Genomic DNA, 24,802 nt, shown 5'->3' on the forward strand with positions numbered 1-24,802 from the left:
AAAGGCCGGCTCGTCGGTTTGATAATGCCGACACCGAACGAGCCATGAGAGATTTTGCCCATTTTATTGGATCAAACATCTCTGCACCATCAGGGAACAAAATGATGATGGGATGAATGGAGGCTCCTCATAAAACCTCATTGTGTGCGGAGAGGAGCGCTCTCTCATCACTGGGTGAGTGCCAGAGGGAGATAATCGCTCCAGTGTTTGATGCACCACAAGATGAAGCTCTTGCGACATTGTCATTGGTTCTATTACAAGACTGTTTTTATTGAACACAATTCTCCTCTTTTCTTCACAAGACATGACAAAAAAAAAGCTGACAAATGACATGAAAATCAGCCAACCGAGTTTGATCAAGTCGTGAATTATTCCAGCATCACCCCTAACATACAGGAATTAACATGTCAGAACAAGTTCTTTTTAAAAAGTAAATTTAAGAAAAAAATGGATAAACTTTTACTTTTTGTTTTAACCAACAACACATCTTCATAAAGGCTTCATGAAGACAATGAACCTATTTAACTGTACACCCAATGATAAAACAAAACAAAACATAAAGTACATTTAAGCATAGAGACATTTTTTAAAAATATAATTATTCGTCAGAAATGTTACACGAGTAATACTTTTCAAATCAGTGTAAAGTAAATACAGTGATGGGTGAAAATTTTTGGTTAATGTTAAAATTTAATTCAATCATGGTGGACTTTATCTTGGCAACGCAATTCAGTAAGCAAGATGAATATTTAACAAACATGTTTGGAATTTCTTCGAGGTTTTTACACTAATTTATATTTCACTATAACAGGGTGGTCGTGTTAAGATTGACAACAGATTGAAAATGACTGATGATTTTAGCCTGAGTGAAGCAAGAAAATTATAAAAATAAAAAGTGGGTTGTTATGTCATTGAAAACATGAGAATGTGAGAGAAGACACTAAATACACTTTATAGTAATATTTAATTAAAAGGCACATGAGTGAACTATTTGAAAGCAACCTGCCAACCAGGCAGCGTCATGTTCTCATGAAAAATTGAGTCGGATTTTGTACCCAAAAAATATTCAAACGCTTCCTAATATCTTTTTTTTTTACTAAATTTAGATGACCAATTTTTCCTATTTGATCCAAATATAATATTTAAGTCAAGATGTAACTTTGTTCTTTTATTTTTGGTGCAATGTCCGACTACATTTTCACAAGAACCGCAACACTAGATGAATAAGATTTTTAAAAAAAACAATAAAACGTAAACCATAATCACCCTGCAGCAGCCTGCTCAGGTGAAAAGCACTTCAAGTTGCCTCTCAAGTTTCAAATACAGCAATTGGATATGGAGAGAATACATTTTTTTTTTTAAACTTCTTCAAACACATAATACATCTAGACTGGATTTTTTTTTTTCTGAAGGGAAAGACAACACAACAGCAAATACATTTTTATAACATACACATATGAAACATTCAAATCAGTAAATATACGTACATTAATCTTCTAAATAGATTAATAATTAATTCATTATTAATAAACCGTATCTATATAAATTATCGTGTTTGGCATCTGACACAGAGATAAAATATATTTATACTTTAGAATGAAACAATCATGAATTAAAAAAAAGACGTAAAAATAAGCAGTGTCTTTAAATAGTAAACTCATTCTATTAAAGGCTTTGTTTATGGATGCGACTGTAGTTTATACGGATGAATAAAAGTTATTAAGGATCAAGTATCCTTCGAACAAAATTAAAATATGATCAAAAAGCATTAAGATTCAAGTTAATTCCATTTCTACCCAATTGGGATGTGCGCTTCAAAAGCGGCAAGAGAAGCAGGAAACTCACTCCGTCTTCCACACTCGGTTAAGAACCTTGACCACCTCCTCGTAGATGATGAAGACGATGGCCACATCCAGACATACGCGACCAAGACGAGGAACGGTCCCCTTATAGAAACTTTTGATGAGAGTAAAAAATTCAAATTAGAACAGAGGGGTGTGTAAACTTTTGATACCCAGCGCCGAGATAAAAGTGGCGACTCACGCTTTTAAGCCTTCGTGTCGCAGAATCTTGACCGCGCAGTCCATCGTGCTCTTGTACTTATGTGCTTCGAGACCCTTGAGAAGGAAACACGAGTTACGACAGCTCCAACAAACACAAATGATGTCAATAAAGTTTTTAAGTTCGTACCTGCATCCTTGTCTTGATGACATCGAGTGGAGTGTTTCCAAACACGCTTGCTGCTCCAGCGATAGCTCCGAAGGATCCGGTCACCACAGGATTGATGGATTTATTGGGGTCATCACCTAGTGGCCATTCCAAATATAATTTAGTAGACTGAATTGTCAGAATTATGTTAAAAGAGAAAAAACTCAAAAGAAGATTAGGTACCATTCCTAATGTACATTTACACTTCTGTTGTTTAACATTAAACTCCATTTGATTTACTTTTTAAATACAATAAATAGGATATAAATGGTTAAATAAAGCACAGAGTGACAAAGGATGATTCTGACCTTTGTACCAGTTCTTGAGCGAGGTCATCACATAGAAGCGAATGGCCTGGTTGGAGCCCTGTTTAAGCACGGTCGCAGTGAGACCTTGGTAGGTCCCTCTTAAACCTAGTGAAGCATAAAAAAAAAAAAAAAAAATCCTCACGGTGGGATGTGGCTTCATGTGGTGCTGCACTACCGTGGTCGGCCACTAGAGGGCGCGTTAATCATGTACCTTGAGCTCTGACAATCTCTCTGACTCCGTGATAGAAGCCCCTGTACTTGGGGTTGGCTGAAGTCTGGTCATGGATGAATTTAACCTTGACGAGGAAAAAAATAAATATATTTTGTCACGCCATTTGAGTTATCACCACTGAATGCACACCTTGATGGTTTCCATGGGACAAACCACCAACACGGCCTCCATCACGCCAGCTCCGAGTCCACACAGCAGCCCTCGAGTGCTATCCAGTCGACCCGATTCATCCTTTGCTCGGTTACTGAGGAACTCAAATACTCCAAACCTGACGACAAACAAATGTAGGTTTCACAGAATAGCCCCCGAAAAACATTACGAGCAAAAACACCCACTTAGCGTCAAGTCACTATTTTATAAGATTCGATATGAGCTGTATTAAAAAAAAAAAAAAAAAAAGTGCTGCACTGTAAATCTATTTTAAAAAATGGATGAGGGGGAACACACTGATGTTTTCTTGTTTGGCTTCTTCTACTCCGCTTGACTTGTTTACTTGCCATCCTAATAAGTGTCCCTAAAGTCGTCCATAGCCAGCGTTTCTTTTTAAGTCCATCTGCCAGGTTCTTGCAGAATTTTCCTCAGCTCATTAACTCTCCACATCTGCTCTTCTGTCGCGCTCGTCGTCACATTTGCAACTTTCATACCTTTCCCCCACATCTGGCAAAGAAAACAAAATGGCAGCGCACCTATTCCACTTTTTATTCAAATGGATAGTCAAGCTGTTCCTCGGCTGCCAACGTAATCGGCCAAGGCTTCCTTTCTTAGGATGTGCCGTAATAACCTGGCTGACAGTCCGAGATGCGTCAGAGCGCTGAAGGATCTTCATTAGAGGGTCTTTGTACAAGGTCAGACAGCTTCAGTGAAGGGACGAAGGAAAGGAGCGGAAATGAGAAATGCACTCAGGGCTTTAAAAACACCCGCACGATCGAGTCAATCCAAATAAATCAATACTTTCTGTCTTCACAAAGATAGCAAATGATCATTTTTGTAATCATCCTAAATTAATGGAATGTTTTTCTTTTTTTTTTCCAGTACTAGTTAACACCACAAAGTACATTGGATATAAAAAGTCTACACACCCCTCTTCAGTCATCAGTTCCTACAAAAACGAGAAATAATTTCCACCATTCATGTGACCTACAGCCTGAACAATTTTTTTTTAAGAAAGTTTGTTTAAAAAAAGAACTGAAATACGAATTGTGGTTGCAAAAGTATGCACCCCCTCTTAGAAGTGCAGATGTGGCTTTGTTCAGACTGATTAACCTCAAATATAGTTAAAATGTGATTTTATGCTGACTATTTTGTGCTATCAGATGGATGACTCATGGCCGGATGTCCAACGACACAACTTTGTCCTATTGTGCATTAAGTGTTTAAGAGAGCAACCAGGGAAGGACGAATAAATATTGTGACAAATCAATTACAGGTCAGCTGCTCTCTCGTCCATCCTCGGCTCAGCCCGCCTTTCCGATGACCCAGGAATACTCTTTGCGCAACACGATGGTGTGCAGGCAATTACTTAATGGGATGGGGAGGAGAACACAGAATAAAAGGGGTGGGTGCGAGACGGTGGGAGTCGCACAGTAAAGTCATTGAGGTAGATTGAATTGAAGATAGGAGGAAAAAAACCCCAAATACTTCTTCTTGTCTTGATTATATTACTGCCTAAATAGCATCATATGTTCCGTGACCATGCAGTCGACACACAATATTTGTCATCTGTAAAAATGAGCTTTATAAACCACCGCAATGACAAACAGTTGTCTGTTGGTGGCGCCGCTCTTAAGTCAAACTCATTCTGTCAAAACGTGGTTCCCATATCATATCAACAAACTGACAAAGCCTCTCGGCTTCTGGTCTTCCGAGACCCCGTCTGGCTTTGAGTGGCCGCTTGACTGCACCTGTCTCCATCACACGGACGGGCGCGACCCCAACACACACACATCGTGCAGGTATGCAAACAAAGCCAAATGAAAAACAGAAAAGCCAGTCCCCGCCCCCCTGTGTTTGCGTTTGACAGGAGATAAATGTCACGGCTGCGCGTGAACAACAACACTATCACTCTCGAGAGTGGCGGCGTGGCATTTCGGCTATGCGTGGCGGGTAATGGACTTGAATAATTGGACTGTGTGAGCAAACGCTTCCAGGTAAGCGACGGCAGCTTTGCTTTTTTTTTTTTTTACTCTCGCCTTGCAGCTGCAAGCTTCTACCACAACATGCAAAGCGGATGTTGTAACGTCTCCACAATGTCTCGTGGTAATCATCTGAATCGGTTCATGAACGAGCCGCTTGTGTTTGGGGAGTTGATTGCATACCTGACTGCCGATTTGGGGATGGATCCGTACAGCAGCGAGCTGAGTCCTCTGTAAAGTCCCGGGATACCGTGACTCCGCACCGTCAGCCTCACGCAGTCACCTAAACAATTAAAACACAGATTTGTTTTTGTTTTTATTTATCAGTAATATTGATTTATTTAAAATGGCCATGGCGGCTCGTTCATTCGTAGAATGGAGCGAGTCAAAATTTGCTATTAACGAGCAAACCTATTAACACATGAAGCATTTGAAGAGTTGACAAGGAAGCTCCAAAGCAACGCACCAGTGAGCAGAAAAAGCAGCAGCTGTCAGGACTCTGGAGCGCTCATTAGCATGTTCCCCAAGATGTAGCACATGTCAGAAGATAACCTGTGTGTGAACGTGTGTGTGTTTTTTGTGATGTGTCATAAATATTCACAGCAGGGAATTAAATTTGATAATGAGCTCCTGAATCAACACAGCTACTTTGATATATTTTTTTAATACTGTATACTTTTTACGATGTTCGAACGGTTATGGTGAAAACAAACCCTTATTTTTCTTTAAACTCACCTATTCCTCTGTATTTGGGAGGGTTGGCCTTCTCGTCCAGCTGCAGTTGGGTCTTCACATACTCGGTGGGGAAGGTGATGCAAATCTCGATGCCGCCAGCGATTCCGCCTGAAAATTCAACAACTCTTATCAAATCCTCCCAAAAAAAAGACGTCAAAATTGGCTGTTAGCTTAGCAGCCTTGCTTAGCTTAGCTTCAGGCTGTATGGCCTGTGCCTGCCTGCATGACAACAAGGTGCCATGACGTCATAGATGGTTGGAAAATGACTTGAGCTGGTTGAAAAAAAATCAAACCCACGGCCAAACCACTCAGAGCAGTCACACGGAGGACATTTGGGGTTTATTACGTTTGAGTATGCTTGGAAATATGGAAGCATAAATGGACACGGGGAGCTTGCCGTCTAAACCTCGCAATCCACACGGGAAGGAGGGAGGACACAGAGAAGGATGACATTAATTAAATCATGCAGCCTGCCGAGGGAAGGGGGGGGGGCTCCATTACACAGGCCAAGACCCTCCATTAACTCAATGACACACAAAAACACAGGAGACACATTATCTGCTGACACACACATAAGCAGAGAGAACACAAAATGTTGAAAATGAAATCATAACACGCAAGTGAATTCCCAACATTGTGACATGGCTAAATCACGTTTGCTCAGCATATCGTTACCGCTATCAACTTAATCATCCCATCTGGAGGATGATCTGATTTCATTTAAGGGAAATCGATAAGAGAAGATGTCTGTGACTTCAACCCAATTACGTGATGGACGCCAGCCGGTATAAAAGCCTCACATAAATTGTGAAGAGCCCAGTGAACTACTACGTGATCAGAATAAGCAACAATATTATTATGATTTTTTTTCTGAAAAGATTGGCAGGTCTATTTATTTGGGTTCGCAAAATTCCCATTCACCGTTTTTAGGCTGGTACGTTACACGTTGAGCGGAAAACTCAATCATGTTGTCATTTGGACATATTGTATAGCGTTCAAGACGCCGGTCCTGAAACTTTCCTGACATGGGAACCTTAATTATATTGCAATTTGGATACATCTTTAATGACACCAGTCTTGGAATTTTCCTGACACACCCAACATACAAGCTCCCATTCCTGTAATCAACACGTTGGTGACCCTTGTGATATTCGCCAGAATAATCCGCCAGTCCCCAGAAGGTTAATACAAGTCACATGATGGTCCCCACAGTTTGCGATGACGTGGCGTGGCCTAATTGGGCGGCTGCTTCTCGGGAAAGAGAAAACAATTGAGCTCATTCATGAGCAGAGAAGAAAACAAACAACGTGACGAATGGTGTGAGCTGCCCACTACATGTGCTCTGCGTTTTCTATCTGGCACACAATCGCACAAACACACTTGAGTGCCAAACGTGGGCGACATGCGCCCAACGGCCATTAATCTTTATCGTCAACCTCTGCTGCTGCACCTTCCCATCCTCCGCTCGGTCATAAAATCGATGCGTCCACATAGATCCTTGACATTTGCTATTACGCCAGAAAAAATGGAAATGGCACTGGGAGTGAGCAGAGTTGAAAAAAAAAAAAAAAAGCCTTGTCAGATACACACAAACAGGCTGTTTGGAGGAGAAATGGAAAAATATCCGACTCTATCAATCCATCTTTAAACACACCATAGAAGGGCTGCATTTAATTCTTTAAACCTACCAGCCAATTAAAAAGGAGCAATAGTGATTTATTATTAATCCACATGTTGCTCATTTCCAATTCTCTTAGGATGAGAACGGAGGAAAATGTTATTATGGTTCATATTTAACGACGAAGAATAAAGCCAGAGGAAAGGCTTCCTATAAATAGATTCTTAATATTTACAGCGTCATGGAAGATGAAAAGAATTATTCATCTCGGTGTGGCCTTTTCGGCTTCCTATGTCCCGGCCGGCCGGGCAACGCTCCCTCCCCTCTTGGCTCACGGATTCTTCTCAATGGCTAGTTGACTAGAATCGTTCTTTTGAGATGATTTTAAAAAATCACAATAAATTACTGTAGTTATACTTTGATAAGATCATGGTCAGCGCGGTCGAGAGTTTGACATAAAAAGGTCAACAACAAATAAAAATTATTGAGCTGAGTCACTTCCATTGAAAATGGCTGACAAGCTTGCTTAACGCTTTGACGAGCTCTCCGAGCCCGAGAGGAGACGAGCACTCAGGCTGCCATGTTGCCTGAGGGTGAATCGAGCACAAAAAAAAAAACGAGAAAACATGGCATTTCCACAAAAACGTTTTTTCCATCTCTCACAGAAAGGCCAACAAATCTTAAGTCCATTTTGTTCTTCCGCCTCTCTGCCCTCAGGCCTGAAAGTCGCCCGCTCTTGTTTGGTGTCCCAACTTCAACCATCAGCAGAGAAGCTGAAGCAGCCAATGACAGCAAATGTAGTGCATTAAGACTTGACCTTCTACTTCTTGCTTTGACTACCCGGAGCCCTCAGGCACGCACTCGAAAGTCTTCTCCTTCCACACAGACAACACTAACCGGCTCTGGAGAGGAGATGCAGCGTCATTCTCAACCCAAATCAGGTTTTATCTGGACATCTTGGACAGGGAGGCCCCACAGGAGTTGCAACGCTGCTGCCGTTGCAAAACCGGACGGACAGTCTGGAAACGAGCTACAGCGAGAGAGGGAGAGGGGGGCGACACGGGACCCGAGCCAGTCAATCAGGCTGCTCAGGGCTGGCGGCCGGGGGGGAGGGGAAAGATTCCCACAGGATGGCATCAAGCAACATGGGCACATTCCATAGAAAGCCACAACTGTGTCAAGCGTGGACTTAGCAGATTATTAGGCACGCTATCTAATAAAGGATCTGTATAGCAAAATGGAAAAAAACTAAAGATAGTCATGATAAGGTTCAAATTTGATTCACACCCATCCTTGACATATTTATATTGTGTCGACACATGCACGCAAAATCAGCATGTTCCTGCCACAAAGGAACCCCGCTGAAGTTGCCACTCCAATCACCTGGAAGTGCTGCAGCACACTGATCAACAGCACAGTGGGCGGTCTCAACAACAAGGACTGATGTGCACTTGACGAAAACATCATACAAAACACTCATCTCTGTATTTTAAAACAATCTTCTTTGGCAGCAATGACAACACGTCTGTCAATCTGACATTCATTTTAGAGGACTGAATGCATCACTCAAAAAAAAAAAAACACGACATGCATTAAATCGGTAACTACTGAGTCAATTTGATCACTGTTGCTAACCAAAACAGCAGGACCAAGGCATACCAAATGAACTGCCGTGAATTTCCCTGCATCATTTTAAAGATGATCTTACAAGACACAGTGACAGCATCTCTACAGATGATTACCATTAGTCAAAAAATCGTATAAGTGAGTGACAGATTATTCAGTGTATTTTTACAAATAAACTCCGCCCCTATTCGTAAATATCACCCCAGGAAAAAAAACAAAAAAACTAATAACTGCTTCTTTGTCCAAGGACCTGCCCCTCATATAATGCATATCACTCCTCTCTAAAAGCATTAAATGGCATCGTGCCCTTGCTGACTGAGACTGATACAGCATTTCATAAAATGACATTGTTAAATTCTGATAAAGCCTCCTGAAAAGACGCACTGATCCTTCTCTGAAGTGGATCGGATTAAGTGCATTTCCATTCATTGAAATGATTTGAGATATTAGCGTGATCGTGGAACGAAATACACTCGTATCTCAAGGCACCGCTTTATTTACGTCCTGGAAATATTGGGTGTAATTTAATTCGATAGTTTTGGCAAAAGACTCAAGCTAAGAAAAAACAACAACCCATCAAAGACAACAAGAAGGAAAAAAAAGAGATAAAAAAAAGCAACTGGTACTTGACAGACTTCAAGGCGCTAAGTATACTGTAAGTTATTTTATCTGACAACATTTTATGTCACTTTTTCGTGAGATAGTTTGAAAATGATTCTTACGTACCTGCCAGAATCGCTTTCCCAGGGTGGGTTAACTTGGACCTCCCAGCGGGCGCCGCCGCCGCCAGACACCTCGGTGTGTGGAAAGGTCTTCCACATGTCCCTTTTATCTCCATTTTGATTTTAAGAAGACAGCTCTGAGGGAAAAAAAATGCCTGTCAGGAGTGTTAAATCTTTGAGGAAGCTGAGCCTCAAACAAGACCCAGTCCAACCACGGATGTACGTCGGCTGTCTCGCGCGCCCTCCCGGACTCAGGTGGACGCGCGCGACTGTTCCGTGCGCGTGACCACAGTTGGACACGATCGTGTAGACTGCCGTGGGAACTTACGTAGGTTCCACGTGTCACCGAGAGAACGGAAAAGTAGATGAAGGAACCAGGAAGTGGGGAAACGGCGGAGGAAAGAGGCGCGTTCGGGGAACTTTAATGTCCTCGCGAATTGGTGGAAAGCGCGTGGCCGAGAAGAGGGAGGCGCGTGCGTGTGAGTGGTAGGCGGAGGGAGGGCGTGGCGCAAGCTTTCTTTTTTGCTCTACAGCGAATTAAATAAAACATTTTTTTTTTTTAATCTGGTCTTAATTTATTTTGGAAACGAGACACTTGGAGGTTTTATCCCCAAAAAGGGCAGGGAAAAAAAAAAAAAAAAAGAAAGCGCGTGTCACATACGTCACGGCAACGCCCTCCACAAACTTCACTTCTCTCTGAAACTGAAAGTACGAATTCTCCCAGGCAAGGAATTGATAGGATCACACTGCGTGTAAAGTTTATTCTTTTGCAGATAAACTGAACTTCTGTAAACCACCAAACCTGCCACAAAAGCATTTAATAACTGCTGTTTTTGGCATTTTGTCTGTTTTCTTACAAAATATGCTTTTCAGACTACAATGACAGACTATAGACAGTACATAGATTTCGTAATATTCTTTGATTAGTATTTCAATATATCTTAAATTATACATTGCTTTCGGTACAATGATTACTGTTGACCAGAGCTGCGTCAGGACACCGGCAAATATTTTTTCTCCTTCTCCAAATGTTAGTTGAAAAACTTGCATTGGACATACGTATGATTCATAATACTGGATATACTTGTGTGAAACATGAAAATTGTGCTCCTGCTTGCAGCATTAGACTTTGGCAGCACATGCACAAACTGCAGCACAAAGCATTTGATTTGAAATTTATTTCATCTTGTTTTTTTTCTCCATCTTCCTCCTGAAACTCATTACGGAAAAGTCAATGGATCAGGACCGATGTATCCCAGGAAAGGGATTTGCAGGTGCAGGGAGTGAAAATGTTCCAGTGAATTAGCAGAGGTTGCCTGGCTGAAGGTGAGGTTGGACTTCAGCATCCAGCTCGGTTCAGTGAGGGTGCAGGAAAAGGACGGTCCTCTACATGGGGAAGCCGTAAGTGGGCTGAGCGGGGTAGCCCGCGGCGTTGGCGGGGTAGCTATAGCCCGGATACCCTGGCTGGGGGGCCACTGGAGCGGGAGAGCCGGTTAGCATCAGCTGCTGGCCTGAACACAGAAGATTTCAAGATTGGGGCCATTTCATCGACGCACGATACTGACTTGACTCAAGTCAGTTCCGCTTAGCAGTGCGAATAAACCGGTACTTACCATAAACCACCGGCTGAGCCTCCGTCACCTCTTCACTTTGCCTCTGGCTTTCGGCTGTCTCCAGATTGTCCACCTGAGGGCACCAGAGAGCAATATTCAGTTTGGAACTTCTTTAAATCCAACTGTGATATAAATACGTACATGAAAAGGTAAATAATTTGTTAACATTGCACGGGATAGTGTCAAACTGCACTGCAAATTACATCCACAATAACAGACAGTCTTAAATTAGATTATTATCCCATCTACTCCTACCAAACCCAAGCATTATTACCATAATGAAGAGTATTTTTGTCTGACACCTCTGACTGGCAGCTGATATTTAATTAAATTCATACAAAAATAACAATACCATAACTCTGCACACAGTTTTAACCCAGAGTTAGAAACCGGGAAATTTTGGGATGCATCACACATCTGTCATGAGCCCAATCCCTGGGTCGAATAAAATCATCAATTTGTATTTCCCATCCAAGAGTGAATTATTACACACGCAGCAGCAGCAGCAGCAGCAGCAGCAGCAGCAGCAGCAGCAGCAGCAGCAGCAGCAGCAGCAGCAGCAGCAGCAGCAGCAGCAGCAGCAGCAGCAGCAGCAGCAGCAGCAGCATCATAGTTAGCGCGGTAACTGTTAAACCGGAACAGGCTAATCCTGTTCCTGCGAAACTAGAGGAAGGTGTGAAGGCTTCAGTTCCATGCATCAACGCACACATACACACACACACTTTGGCTTTGCTACTTCTTTGCAACCCATAATACTTTGTGAGATTAGCAACAATAGCATGCATCAGGGCAGCTGTAGCTACTTACCACCCCCAGAGTGTGAATATGCAAACATATGAATAATGTATCCACTGCAATTCATCTTTGATTGTCTAGAAAAGCGCTATATAAATCTGATTATTATTATTTATGAATAGAGGCTGTTTCCATGACCAGGCTGGGCCATCAAACATATCGGATTTAAACTCTTATAAGTCGTAAAATGTTTTATTAATTGTACAAATGACATCGTCACATGCTTATTAACCACTTAATAGGGCCAAAATAGCGGTGATAATTATTCCTTGGAGGGTGGCAGCTAGTTAACGCGAGATTGGCTAATGAACTAGTTGTTCATGTACCATAGCAGTAACTGCAGTACATGCTCTTTTGTAGTTGAAGAGGAACAAAAGCCAACACACTTAATCGTAGCTAGTTATGTGGCTTTACAGTTCATGCTGTTACTGCATCAGAGGCTGAAGAGTTTAAGGAGAGGTTATGCAGACAAAACACATTAGCGAAATATAAAAAGTGGGGGCCAGAGACCGTCACCTTCGGCGCAAATTCATCAACCTGGAAAAAAGAAACCCAAAGATGACCTCAAGTGACCACACGGAGCTAGAATTTGAAATGGCTTTTTCTGAGGATGTTCAATTTGACGACAGCGCGAGTTTTTGTTTGGCTGAGTTTTGTTCTCGAGTTGCGAGTGGAAATTTGAGGTACAATTGCAAACTTCACAACTCCTTATGTATCTTTAAACAGTGATGATGTGGTGAGATAAGGCAACAATACTCTCAGTCATATTGCAAATGAGTCATGGGCTATGGAGTTGTTAAATGAATGTACGTATCTGTATTATACTGCCCCCGGTGGACAAGTGCAAATAACAGAAGGGGCACAATGTGGAAGTGCAAATATTCTTATCAAAAAAACAAAAGAAGAAATATTTTCCGTTAAGGAGCTGGGTCATGGACAAATGCAACTTGTGAGTCTATCATAAAGCTACATTGGAATGACTGATTTCATATGCCGTTAGAAGTAACTTGTCACTTGAAGCGCTAGGTTTCGACAAGAAATGGCTCTGAAGAATAAAAAGGCATTAAAAAAAAAAAAGAAAATAGAGCCGATCTTACTAAATCTTAGAAATGGAGTACAAACCTTTGTGAGGTACTCCCTCATCACTTGGATGAAGTACGGCATGGCAAAGTCCACAATGTTGTGCCTCCAGGCCAACTCCAGCACCACGTCGGGGTGTAGCAGGTCGTAGGAGGCGAAGAGGCAGGCGGCAAAGCACTCCTTTTTGCCCTCCTCCAGGAACCACTGCAGCAAGGTCTCCGCCAGCTCGGCGTCCTTGGACTCGGCGGCGAACAGCATCGCATCCTCGGGAAAGACAGATGAGCCAAGAGTTACTCAACACGGTAAAAAATAGCCCCCCAAAAATTGCACACCCTGTAAAATGAGGTGGATTGTTTTGGGGACACTGTGCCCTAACCCTCCCGCTCACCTTGTAGAGTTTGTCTTTCTTGCAGAGCTCCACACTCTGTCTCCAGCGGTTGTTGCCCTTGTACAGATAAGCAGCGATGCGGCGAAACTCGATCAGCGGGTGTTTTTCCAACCTCTGGGCGAGGCCGATGGTGTCGAAATTATCGTAGGCGTCGATGGATGCTCTGAGGCCCTGGAGGACGAATGAGAAAGAGGGAAAAAAAAAAAATCAGAGCCGTTTTTCTCTCAGAAAAGTTTCAGAAAAGAAAAAAAGTGAGAGACCTGATAGTCCTCCTCTTCTGTCAGCAGGTTGTTGAGGGCTTCATTGACCGACTTGCTATTGTGAGTCTGGACAGACCTCAGGTACGGCTTGACCAGCTTGAGCTGCTTCACCTGGTTGAGATGAATAAAAGGATGAAACGTCGCAACAGCTGAGAATTCTTCAAGAGCATCCCTGTCGGTTTTACCTTGGTGAAAAAGTTGACAGCTCGATTGTGGTCCAAGCGCGGGGAGAGGATAGTCAGCAAGTCGTTGAGTAGAAGAGGTTTGTAATCCAGGTAGAAGGAAAGAGATTTATAGTACAACTCCACATTGGCCACCTAGAAAGAAAGACACAAGCAAGAGATGTTGACTGGTAAGAAGAAACAAGAAAAGGGCCGATATAGCCACGCCAGGAACCTTTGCGATAATGTCTTTGAAAAGTCCTTCTTTCCACGCGTCGGTCGGATGGGACATCATTGTGAGGACGGCGTTGTCGTACTCTTCGTACTTATCGTAGAGGAAAACCAGCTCGCCCCATAGGTGGGACTGCTCTGCGGCGCGCAGAACCTGGTGGGCGAAGAACCATAAAAAGGATTAGACAACCAGCACAATGAGATATTTTGGAGTTTAGATGAGATGGCCACCAATTAGGTAGACCTTGACCATTTTAAAAAGCACCAGGTAAACGTTTAGGCTCAAGGAGCATTTTTGAAAATTAACAACAGGACCTGGAAATTTATAGATCTACAAAAAACATTCAATGGATATGAAAAGATTATGTAGTTTTATCACGGGTACGTATTGATCTTTGGCGCTAACTAATGAAGCACCTGATCACACATAGCATTTGGATCCCACCTTTGGAATGTTGACTCTGGACCAAAAGAGCTCCAGGTGCTCTCTCATTTTCTGAGGTTTGAACTTGGAGTAGAGAATGGCCAGCTCAGTGAACATGCCCATGTGTGCCCGCTCCAAACCCAGAGCCGCCTCCAGCAGAGCCATCAGCTCCTCAAAGTAGCCGCGGTCCTGGTAGTAGGCGATCAGGTCCTCCAGCTCGTCGGCGTGGATGACGATGTGGAGGCCGCAGATTTGCGCCAGACGGAATTCCTCGCCGTCCACGCATGCGAAACAAACCTGCCGGCGAGATGTGCGTCACAAAAAAAAAAAAAAAAAAAAAGACGTAGCTCTTTCCTCTTACCTCCTTCCAAGTGCGAGTGCTGTTGGCTTTCCTAGCGCCGTCCACGGCGGCCTGGTACTCTCCAAGGTGCACCAGCGTGGACGCCAGTCGAGCAAAGTTCGACACGTTGTCGTACAAGAGCTTGGCGGCCTCGTACATTCCCTCTTCGTAACATCTGTCCCCCACCTGCGGAGGAAGACCAGAGCTCAGCGACGTTGAAGATCACGCCCGACGTGCGGCCGTTCTTCGGATTTCACCTGCTGGATGTGAGCGTTGTTGGGCCCGCTGACAAACTCCTCCAACTCAGCCAGACGCTTTGTTTTAGCCAAGGCGAAGATCAGCTCCGTCTCCACGTAGGATTCCCGCGCTTTCTTGCGAGCCATCTGGAGGAACTTGACCAAATCTTCCCAGTTATCTGCAAAGCCACACCTTGGTTGAAAGCTACGCGTTTATGAAAATGAGCGGAGTGGCCGAAAAGCAAAAGGCGTACCGTTCTTGCTGGCCGCGTCGACCACCTCCATGTAGGACGAGGGGTCCGCGGCTTTGATGTACGAGTCGATGGCCTCCTTGACCAGGTTCCTGTGCAGCTGCGCTCGGGCTAACTGGCTCCAGACCGCTGGCTCGTTGCAGCGCTCAGCAAATTCGTAGGCCCGGTCCAAATTGCCTAGATGTTCTATCAATACCTAAGAGAGAGAGAGCAGGGGAGTTCAGGAACCTAAAATTTACGGTTTGCCATTTTGAATCCAAAAAGGATGTCGCAATTACGAGATGACGTTTCCGTACCTGTACGGCGGACGTGTTGACGTCAAACTTTTGAAAAATGGCAAACGCTTCTTCGAAGAGCTCGTTGCTGATGGCGATGTTAGCGATGTCCGGGGCGTCGTAGTTGTCCAGCCTATTGACGTACTCCATCACGCGTGTGCGGTCCGCCTTGATGGCCGTCAAAATCAGGAGGTTCTGAAGGTTTCTGGCCACAGAAAGAAATTGTTGTTGGAAAAAAAAAATTAAAAAAAATAATGACGTTTCAGTGATTGAAATTGAGCACCGAGCAATCCGAACCTATGTTCACTGAAAACAGAATTGTCAAGCACGATCTTCTCCAGAAGTTCAATCAACTCATTGGGCAGGTCGGCAGTCATGAAGGCCTTGACGGTAACCGACACCTCCTCTGGGTCCTGGGTCTCCGACAAGGCCGTTTGCACCACCTGCAACCGGACCGAAACAAGAAGTAGTAAACGTGGATGTAGTTAACGATAAACGGTGACCTGAGCCGAGAGTGAGAACCTGATCGATGAGTGGCCTCCTGTAGGGGTTGTTCTCCTCCAACACGTTGGCCCAAAGTTCCGGGTCTTTCCGTCGCACCAAATAGCGAGCCTCGCTTTTAAACAACGAGTTCTCGTTGCAAACCTAGATCATCCGAAGACACCCGGGTACGTTTACAATCTTCATATTTGGTTGTGGTGTCATTTTGACGCGGTCACCTTGATGAGGTCCATGTCGCACTGGCCTCGCTCGTACGCCACGCAAGCAAGGTGAGGGTCTCTCTTCTCGCAGTAGCGTCCCACCACGGCGCTGTCGTAGAAGGGGTTCTCCTTCAGGAAGCGTTCGGGTGCGTTGTTGCTGTCGATGTAAATCTTGGCCACGGCGTTGTGGGTGGCCGGCTCTTCGCAGCCTTCGTGGATACGCGACTCCAACCACGGCGACAGAAGTTTCAACCTACCCACGAGAAGCGTCTTATTGTTTGTGTCAAGAAAAAAAAAAACGTTCGGTCTTACCTGTTTCGTTTCTCCACCTCGTCCACAAGCTCGTCGGTGGAAAACTGCCCTTTGACCACCGTGATCAAGTTCTTGATGACGTCCTCGGCGCAGTCCACGTCTAACAGGCCGCCTATCACCACCGGTAATCGACTCGGGTTAACCTAGCAAACCGTACAAGCTGTTATGCGGTTCCCAACAAAAATCATCATTTTTCGTCGGGTGCGATTCATATGGCGAGCGACTTACCTTCTGCACGTAGATTTCGATGTATTTCTGCAGAGTGTTGCGGTAGAGGTAGAGCACCAGGTCGTGGACAAAATCAAAGCGGTCGCATACAATAATGAGAGGAAGCTGGTCTGTCAGTTTGGCTTCCTAGCAAGAGAGGAAAAAAAAAAAAAATGGAGGTCATGGAAAAGCTCTCATTTGGTACTATTGTGACTTGCGGCACCTTGAGGAAATTCTTAACCCTCTCCGGGTCGTAACAGTTGCTCTCTCGGCAGATCCTCTCCACTTCTTTGATCTGCCCCGTCTTGCAGGCCGCCTGAATGTACTTGAAGTGAACGTCGGGCTCCTGGCTGAAATTCACAATCGAGCCGAGGAAGTAAAACAAGCCTTGAATAGAGAGAGAAGGAGTGATGACCTCGGCTGCTTTAGCCGCTGAAGCCCAAAGGCGGACGCTCGGGACGCTTACCCTCGTAACTCTTGAAGGACTCAAAGAGCTCCACCAGGGACTGAGTCCCGAGCTGCTCGTGGTACTTGGACGCTACTTGCACACAGAGTTGCAGGTTCTGTCTGATGTTAGCGGACAACATGGCTCTTAGGCACTCCAACGAGTCCTCGACCGACAAAGAGCCGAAGAAGTTTAGCAGCCACTGGAAGGGGAAAAAGGAAGGCAATTTTAGACATCTTCTCAAAAGGATGTTTTGGTTCCCCTCCACCCGCTACTTTAGGAGTACCTCAGGGTTGAGCAGATGCGTGTGCACCACAGCACGCTTGATATCATAAAGATCAGTGTAGTGCTCAAGAGCTCTCTGCAGAAGGCCCGCCTTCTCGCACAGCTGAGCGACATGGGCTCGGTCGTAGTGCGTGAACATCTGGTTGCCCAGGATGGCATCTGCTACCTAAATAAACGTTGCGAAAGTCAATCAAACGGCAAAACCTCAGCGTATCCTTTTTTTTTTTTTCCATCTCGAGTCTTGACCTGCGGCGCATGTATGAGGTTCATCTCGAGCAGGCGTGTCTGCAAGTGTCCTTCGGCCGGCCGGTTGTTCTTCAAAGCGTCCAGCAGGAAGGAGGTGCATTGCTGGATCAGGTTGCCTTCCATGAACACATCCACAATCTAGAAGCGACAAAGCAAAGCGCTCGGTCGTAGGAGGAGCAAAGTTGCGGCGCGGCTCGGAAACGGAGGAAAAGGGAGTCTGGGAATTCATGGCATTGCTGGAACATCTGGAATAACATAAAACGCGGCTCCCACGTCGGCATTTAAAGGGGGGGGGGGGGGGGGGGGGGGGCAGGACTGAATCGTATGGCTGACAAGCTGACGTGTTACCTGGTTGATGTTGGCCAGCGGCTCTTCATCTTGCACCAGCATCTGCGCAAACTGCAGTCCCTGTTCGGGATTGACGCGCATCACGTTCCTCAGCAAAAACACCCAATCGGGGGTGTAGCCGACCTGTGGAAATCCAGCAGGGCCGCCGATCATTTTACAATTCAAATATTAAACGAAAACATGCGGCCTCATTGGGCGGGGTGCACCGAATGTGGAAAAAAAAAGATGTCGATAGTTACTTTTTTGGCGTAGAGGACTATCTTCTGGAACTGTCCAGTCTCCGCAAAGCACTGAATGACCTTGTTGGGGACGTTAGCTCTGAGGTACACGCTAAGAGCGAGGGTCAGGTCAGAAGCCTTGACTAGATCCCCCAGCTCCTCTGAGCACTCCAGCTACAATTTGCAGACATTGCGCAATCAAACCAGGCACAGTACTGACATTTTCCAAGTCTCTTTTCGCACCTTGTCCTCCTTCAGCCACTTCTCCAGCAGTTGCTTGCGGCCCTGCTGCAGGACGGGCCTGCACAGCTCCAGGGATTCAAATTTGTTGAGCTGACCCTGGTCCAACAGAATACCAAAGTACTGCAACAGTGGAGATGCCTGACCCGGTTGGGCAGGGACACTCTGAAACTTACGGATGGTCTCGGCGGTCCTCAGGACACCCTGAGTCGGGCGTTGGAAGAATTGGGGAGGTAGCAAAAAGAAACTTTGCCGTACATTTGTTTCGGAATATTCCAATTGAGGACACCAACCTTAGGTGCTGACGCAGCAACCTTTGCCGCATCTGAATAACTTCCCTGGGCGAACAGGGTGTTGAACTTCCTGGCGAAAAGCTCCTCGGCGCCGGCTAGGTTAGACCTGACGGCCATCCTTAAGGCCAGCTCCGGATTCTGGAGGACATTTGTCGCGTAGTTGACGATATTTTCTTCTTCGACGCATACGGACAAGACCTGGAAAGGAAATAAAAGTCAGCGCAAAGGCCGACATGCTTCCCGCTCGCCCGCTCGCTCACCTGGCCCTTCTTGTTGACTCCGATGATGCCCGAGCTGGCTTCGTGAGGAGACGTGACAAAGATAGTCTCGGCGCTGATTCTGTTCATGTAGATGCACACTCCCGACTCCAAGTCGTAGAGGTGGATGTAGCCGTACTTGGTGATTAAATATATGACACCGTGCTTACTTCCGATCTGCGGGGGAAAAAAAAAAAAAAAAAAACACAAATGTAACGCTCTCGGAGTTCCTAGTGGGGGCGGGTCCTTGGCATACCTGCATAGCGACGGGAAAGTCCGTCTGGGCCTCTGGAGGGAAAAACACATCCACTGCTTTCTTTGCAAATGGTTGGTTTCCTGCAGCTGGCTGGCCCACTTCGATGATGTGCAACTGGATGAATTTTCGACACGTTCAAATAAGTTCAAATAACAGCGGAAGCAAAAAAAAAAAAAACGCGACCTACCTTCCCGCCCGCCTGCGAGCGCACGGCAAAGCAGAAGAGGGTGGACGGATTGGCGTTGCCCTCCACTTTGAACTCCCCGAAGGCGGCGGCGTGACCTTCTATTGGCTGCGACACTTTCCTCTCCACGGAATACAGCTGCATTGCCCCGACCACGCGGTTTTGCTGCAAACAAAATTGCTGAAACGAGCAGGCCTTAGATCTCACATCATCTTTCTAAAATCAACGTTGGTACCTGCGCCGAAATCCCGATCAGCAGTAACCACTTCTGTTGCTCGTCGGTTCGATAGTTGATGATCTGGCATCCTGCCAGGCTGGCGTGGCGATCAAATACTTTGCTGGGTTGGGAATCCCCCTCCATGCTCCAGTGATAGACGGCGGTGTCGGTCACCAAGGCGACCGTGTTGACGGAAATCCACTTCCAGAACATGACCTCCTCCGTCATGGAGTGAGCCTTCATCTTGCTTTTCATCTCGATGTTGAAGATCTGCAGCGTCTTTGCAGCTAAGGGGGAAGACAGACGTTCATGGATGTCAATGACCAAGCAGCTGTTATTAAAAAAAAAAAAAAAAAAAGGTCACACGTGCGAAATGTGATGGCCCAGCAAATTCCATGTGTAATTTTAAAGAACGACCTCCCGGGTGAGGTCATGTCTGCGTGTTTTGGGTGCGTCGTATATCGGACAATGCATACCGCACATTCACTTCAGGAACTCGCATCAAGTCATGCTACCACAAGTCAGCTTCTCACAAAAAAAAAAAAAAAATAGTACCAGCAGGTTAAGTTAGGTCAGTGTGTGTGTGTGTGTGTGTGTGTCTTTCCTAAACAGTTGTCTGCCTTTTGATTGATTGGAAGCCAAAATAGCTGTGAGAAGTGGAGAACGGTATTTTGGAAGCTTTCATGAGATAGCCACGCCCATTCTATCATCACAACAGAACGTCTGGCGGGTTGGCGGACGGGTGGGCGGGCGGGATTTCGGGAAGGCAGACGGACAGAAACTCACCGTCTGAGAAAGGACAGATAGCCAGGGAGAGAAAGCATAACAAAATGTCAGTTAGATAAGACGGAGCAGACTCCAACAGATGAAAGCCAGAGCCTACACGAGAACAAATTATGGCCGGAGAGAAAGGAGCATGACTGCTGGGGTGAATCATCTTGATTAGTGCTTGGGTGGCTCGCAATCAATTTGCACAATCCGCCTCCGATCTCCGTTTAGTTTTTAACATTCATGAAAACGTCAGCGGTGGCACGAATGTAGCGTTCCCACACTCGCAGATGAATCGGTTCAAACTAAATATTGTGATTACCATGCAGACATCACCAGTCTGAAAATAAGACGGCGACAATATTGTTCTTGGTGCGAAGCCATGTTTTTCCTCGCCGTGTCCCATCCGGCGATAAATGTGACTCACCTTTAAGGGCGATGACCTTGCTGGTGGGGTTCATGATGGCGCTATCGGCCGAGATGGGGCGCCTGATGGGGTTGGTGGGGTCCGACATGTCCACGATGACCACCTGGTTCTGCTCGCCCACTTTTTCCCTGATGCAGATGAACTTGTCCGACTCCATGGTCAGATAGCTGAAGCCGATGTTGGCTGGGTTCACGCCCAGGTTCTGCAACTAAGGAATCCACATGACAAAGACAGCGCTGTCTTGCAACGGGGCGCTTGAGAGAACCAAAACAAGTCCACGGACACATTTCAAACCGGAAGGGGGAATTAAACATGGAACACAACGTATGTAATATCTTTAGCAACATGACAACAACTCAATAAAAAGGGGACTACTCGATTGCGCAACATGAAGGCGTGAAAAGCCGAGGAGAAGACCTGAGGGAGGATTTCAGCCATATGCTGCATCTCCTTTGGCGTGCCAAAACTATCTAGGGGTGGGTGGAGAAGGGAGAGCAGATGACAAGAACGCTATGAGCTGGCTCGCTGGCTCGCTAGAATGTGCTTGAAGGAGAAAAAGGGAAGCTGGAGTCTTAAATTCCAGCGTGAAGTTTGGTAACCAAGCGGTTTAGGGTGGAGTGAGTGACTCACCGTAACACCGCCTTCTTCTGGACCGACAAAGGTCTAGTGTTACACCCTCACACATGCGTACGCACGTCGGAGCTTCCCCTTTCTACAGCTGCGTTTACCAAAGCCAAGCACTTGAGGCCACAATCACAAATACAAACGTCAGTAACTTAAGCCATGACGCAACATTGCCGGTATCTGGTGAGTCACCGGACGGACGGACGGACGGACTAAGGGGCTGATGCGCTGCTGACACCTCACATCAGCTGCGGAAGCCTGATTTCCAACATAGGATGAGACGGAAGTGAAAATAGCAACATTGCAAATGGTACGGAACACAAGTTTGGCTTGCGGCTATCGAAAAATGATCAAATATTCAATTTATTAGGGCTGTCACTATTAACGTCTCAGAATCGATTAATCGATCGATTACTCGGACAAAATGTCGTTGGGCATTAAAGTGTATTATTAAATTTTTTCCCCCCGATTACTGTTTATTATGAATTATTATTATTGTTTCAAATTCAATAAATGTTCAGTTTCTCAATAAACAAATAAGAAAAAATCCTTTCAGTTTTGGATGAGATTAGGGGCATTTCTTTTTTTTTATTTCTTGAATGCAAGCCAGTGTGTGTATGAAAACTATTTGAGCATTTACAGGACGAAAATAAACATGTCCGCCATTTGAAGTCCAATTAAGGGCATGAATGGCTTCCCACACATGTGTGATTAAGTTAGGTGACTGGACACAGATGCTCTTCAACGTCGCAGTTGATTCACAGGCGTGATGAAATCAACATTTCCTCCACATCCTGAGAAGGGAAACCCTGATATCATTTCCTGACCTCGTCCGTATATCATGTCCAGAAGAATGACACGGGTTCCATCAGTGCAGATACGTCCCGAGCGGTTTTAGCAGCCACCGGAGCAGCAGGTCGGTTTGGGTCTGGCTCAAATTGACACGGGCGGTTTGGAGCCGGCGGACTTTTTTTTTGTGCAAAGACAGCCAGCAGCAAAGCCACATTAACCTCAGTGGTGTTAGCAAAGCCTTCCAGAGATGCTATCCGCTACACATTGCTAAATTGTAGATCCTACAAGCAACCACTGAGATGACCAAGCTGATGGCAGCTCTTCTAAAGCCTAAAGAAGAAAAGACATCGACCCGCACCCGTGTCACATTCCTGAATTCGGTAAATAAAAGGCCTCGAAAGAAAATACGAGGCCCGAAATCCCCCCCCCCCCGCTTTGAAATTCCAAGCATTTTTCCACTTTGCTGGGTCTTCTCAGGGGTAATTGACTATGCCCAGAGTGTGATTTCTTGCACTTGCTTTCCCATCTCCAGCCAAAGAAAGTAGAAAGTCATTTGAAGAAAATAACCTTGAGATTAGCAGCTCCATCCTGGAGCGTCATGCCACTCAACAAAGAGGAAAGGAGCTAGCTGGCAAAAGTGGGGCTGGTGGCCAGAAGAAGAAGAAGGCGAGGAGAAGGTGGTGTGGGGGTGCTTTTTCCAGTGAAAGGCCATTTGACTGCCTGCTGTTACCATAACAACCAGCTACATGTAGACAAGGGAGGGGGGTGGAGGGGGTACGTCACAAAGTTTTCTGGCAGCAAGACGCCAAGCAGAGGGGACGACATCATGGTCCGAACAGTTCCTCCCCAGACAAGCGGAGAACTGTCACTTTCTAAATCCCACACTGTTTAAAGGGACATTTTTTTTCTTTTTCTTTCCATGAATCTGCCAAGCGAGGAACACTGAGCCTTTTCTGCCTCAAACTTTCAACATGAAATAATGTACTGTCCAAAAATGTTGTCGACAGCTTAGCTGTTGCGACTATTTGATTGTGTTTTTAAATTTCGTGAAAATAAAACTCCAATGACAAATTCAAGCCATATTGTAGCTATCTAAAAAAGGAGTTTCTAGTTCCTTTCTGCATGAAAAATGGCAATTAACAAGCAATTTAAAAGCCTAAAACCACTAAAGGTGATCCCAGTTGGGGAAGGCGTGACCTTGAAACTTCATTGCCGGGACTCTGCAAGCAGCTCCAGACACAAAGATCACAAGCGACTGCTATATTAGTGGGAAAACCGCCAAAATGCAATTTAGTTCAGATGTGTACATGAATCCTTGATTGACAACACAAAGTTTGGAAGTTACGCCATATATCAAAACAATACTCTGTGTGATTAATTATACAACGCTAGCTAACTCCGCTTTAGCTGACATATCTTAATGAGCAGAATCTCTCTGTCCAAATGAAGGAGGCCATCTTTGTCCCTCTATCATCCATTTTCTATATTGTCCATCCTCACTGGGGTTGCAGCTTAGCTGAACCCAATATTCACAAATATGGACTATTTAGACTTCTCGTTTACTCTTAGAATTATCTTTTTGGATTGCAATAGGAAATAAGCTAACTCCACATGGATATTCTCACCATTCTCAGTATGCAGGTAGAATTGTTATCCAACATTAATGTGCATTATTGTCAATTTTATGAGAATCAACCGCTCGAATGAGTTAGACGCTCCAGGGCTAGTTAAGGATGCTGCTGCAGGACAAGCCATCATGAAAGCGCCACAGAATTTCCAACCATTCAATCTCAGTGAAGGAGATCAGCCGAGGACTTGCTGGTTCCACTGCAATGTGTCCAAAACACCGCAAATCACTGCAATGGCGTAGATGCTAACACTTGACATGACAGTGACTTTTTGGGTGTATATTCAGGTTAGAAAAAAAAAATGGCTACACGCACAGTGTTCAATTTCTCCCAAGTCATCCTTTGGCTAATCCAGGCCTGTGGCTATATTGAGCAACAGCCCGCAGCTCTGCTTTCACATTCCCATTTAAATGCGACATGTGCCGCCTGTGTGCGGACACAAGGGCGAGGAACTGCGCCAAAGAAGGGGGCTTCGTGATTATGGAGCCTTATTGCCTTACCTGCAGATGTTCCTGGAATCGTATGGGCAGTATCTGGGCCATTTCCAGACGCTTCTTCGCCAAAAGGCTCCTCGAAGAAAGGAAAGGGGAAAGGGGGGCAACCAGGAAGGATTTGGAGGTGCGCTTTTTAAGTATCCGCTCGCAACGTCCCCTAAAAAGTGGAATAGAAGACAGACGGAGAGAGTGAGGGAGACGTTCAAATCTCACTCTCACACGGCA

General features: G+C 45.2%; 2 protein-coding genes across 5 annotated transcripts; both read right to left on the reverse strand.

Annotated features, from left to right (window-relative positions):
- Window positions 1-245: 245 nt before the first annotated feature.
- si:dkey-178e17.1 (tricarboxylate transport protein B, mitochondrial) lies at window positions 246-10,069 on the reverse strand. Of its 2 annotated transcripts, XM_049763381.1 has the most exons (10): window positions 9,910-10,069; window positions 9,586-9,718; window positions 5,616-5,723; window positions 5,064-5,163; window positions 2,878-3,016; window positions 2,728-2,812; window positions 2,517-2,621; window positions 2,191-2,306; window positions 2,044-2,117; window positions 246-1,956 (listed from the first exon to the last, which is right to left on the reverse strand). In XM_049763381.1, the coding sequence occupies exons 2-10, from the start codon at window positions 9,695-9,697 to the stop codon at window positions 1,842-1,844; spliced, it is 954 nt and encodes a 317-aa protein (XP_049619338.1). In that variant the 5' UTR covers window positions 9,698-9,718; window positions 9,910-10,069; the 3' UTR covers window positions 246-1,841. The 2 variants fall into 2 exon arrangements, with proteins under 2 accessions (XP_049619338.1, XP_068506274.1); XM_068650173.1 differs by lacking the exon at window positions 9,910-10,069 and having other exon boundaries at window positions 9,586-9,903.
- A 244-nt stretch (window positions 10,070-10,313) lies between these two features.
- cltcl1 (clathrin, heavy chain-like 1) lies at window positions 10,314-24,800 on the reverse strand. 3 transcript variants are annotated; one of them, XM_049763010.2, is made up of 32 exons: window positions 24,584-24,800; window positions 21,040-21,247; window positions 19,863-20,131; window positions 19,631-19,792; window positions 19,444-19,557; window positions 19,191-19,364; window positions 18,931-19,128; window positions 18,641-18,841; window positions 18,419-18,571; window positions 18,180-18,302; window positions 17,832-17,969; window positions 17,587-17,751; window positions 17,322-17,502; window positions 17,079-17,242; window positions 16,877-17,002; window positions 16,649-16,791; window positions 16,355-16,589; window positions 16,158-16,280; window positions 15,933-16,078; window positions 15,657-15,840; window positions 15,364-15,556; window positions 15,131-15,288; window positions 14,895-15,059; window positions 14,555-14,830; window positions 14,114-14,263; window positions 13,903-14,034; window positions 13,718-13,828; window positions 13,458-13,628; window positions 13,112-13,333; window positions 12,506-12,526; window positions 11,195-11,267; window positions 10,314-11,092 (listed from the first exon to the last, which is right to left on the reverse strand). In XM_049763010.2, the coding sequence occupies exons 1-32, from the start codon at window positions 24,623-24,625 to the stop codon at window positions 10,968-10,970; spliced, it is 5,046 nt and encodes a 1,681-aa protein (XP_049618967.1). In that variant the 5' UTR covers window positions 24,626-24,800; the 3' UTR covers window positions 10,314-10,967. The 3 variants fall into 3 exon arrangements, with proteins under 3 accessions (XP_049618967.1, XP_049618966.1, XP_049618968.1); XM_049763009.2 differs by having other exon boundaries at window positions 12,500-12,526; XM_049763011.2 differs by lacking the exon at window positions 12,506-12,526.
- Between the last annotated feature and the right edge of the window lie 2 nt (window positions 24,801-24,802).

The sequence above is a fragment of the Syngnathus scovelli genome, chromosome 3 (genome assembly GCF_024217435.2).
Source record: "Syngnathus scovelli strain Florida chromosome 3, RoL_Ssco_1.2, whole genome shotgun sequence".
In the NCBI taxonomy this organism is placed as follows: domain Eukaryota; kingdom Metazoa; phylum Chordata; class Actinopteri; order Syngnathiformes; family Syngnathidae; genus Syngnathus; species Syngnathus scovelli.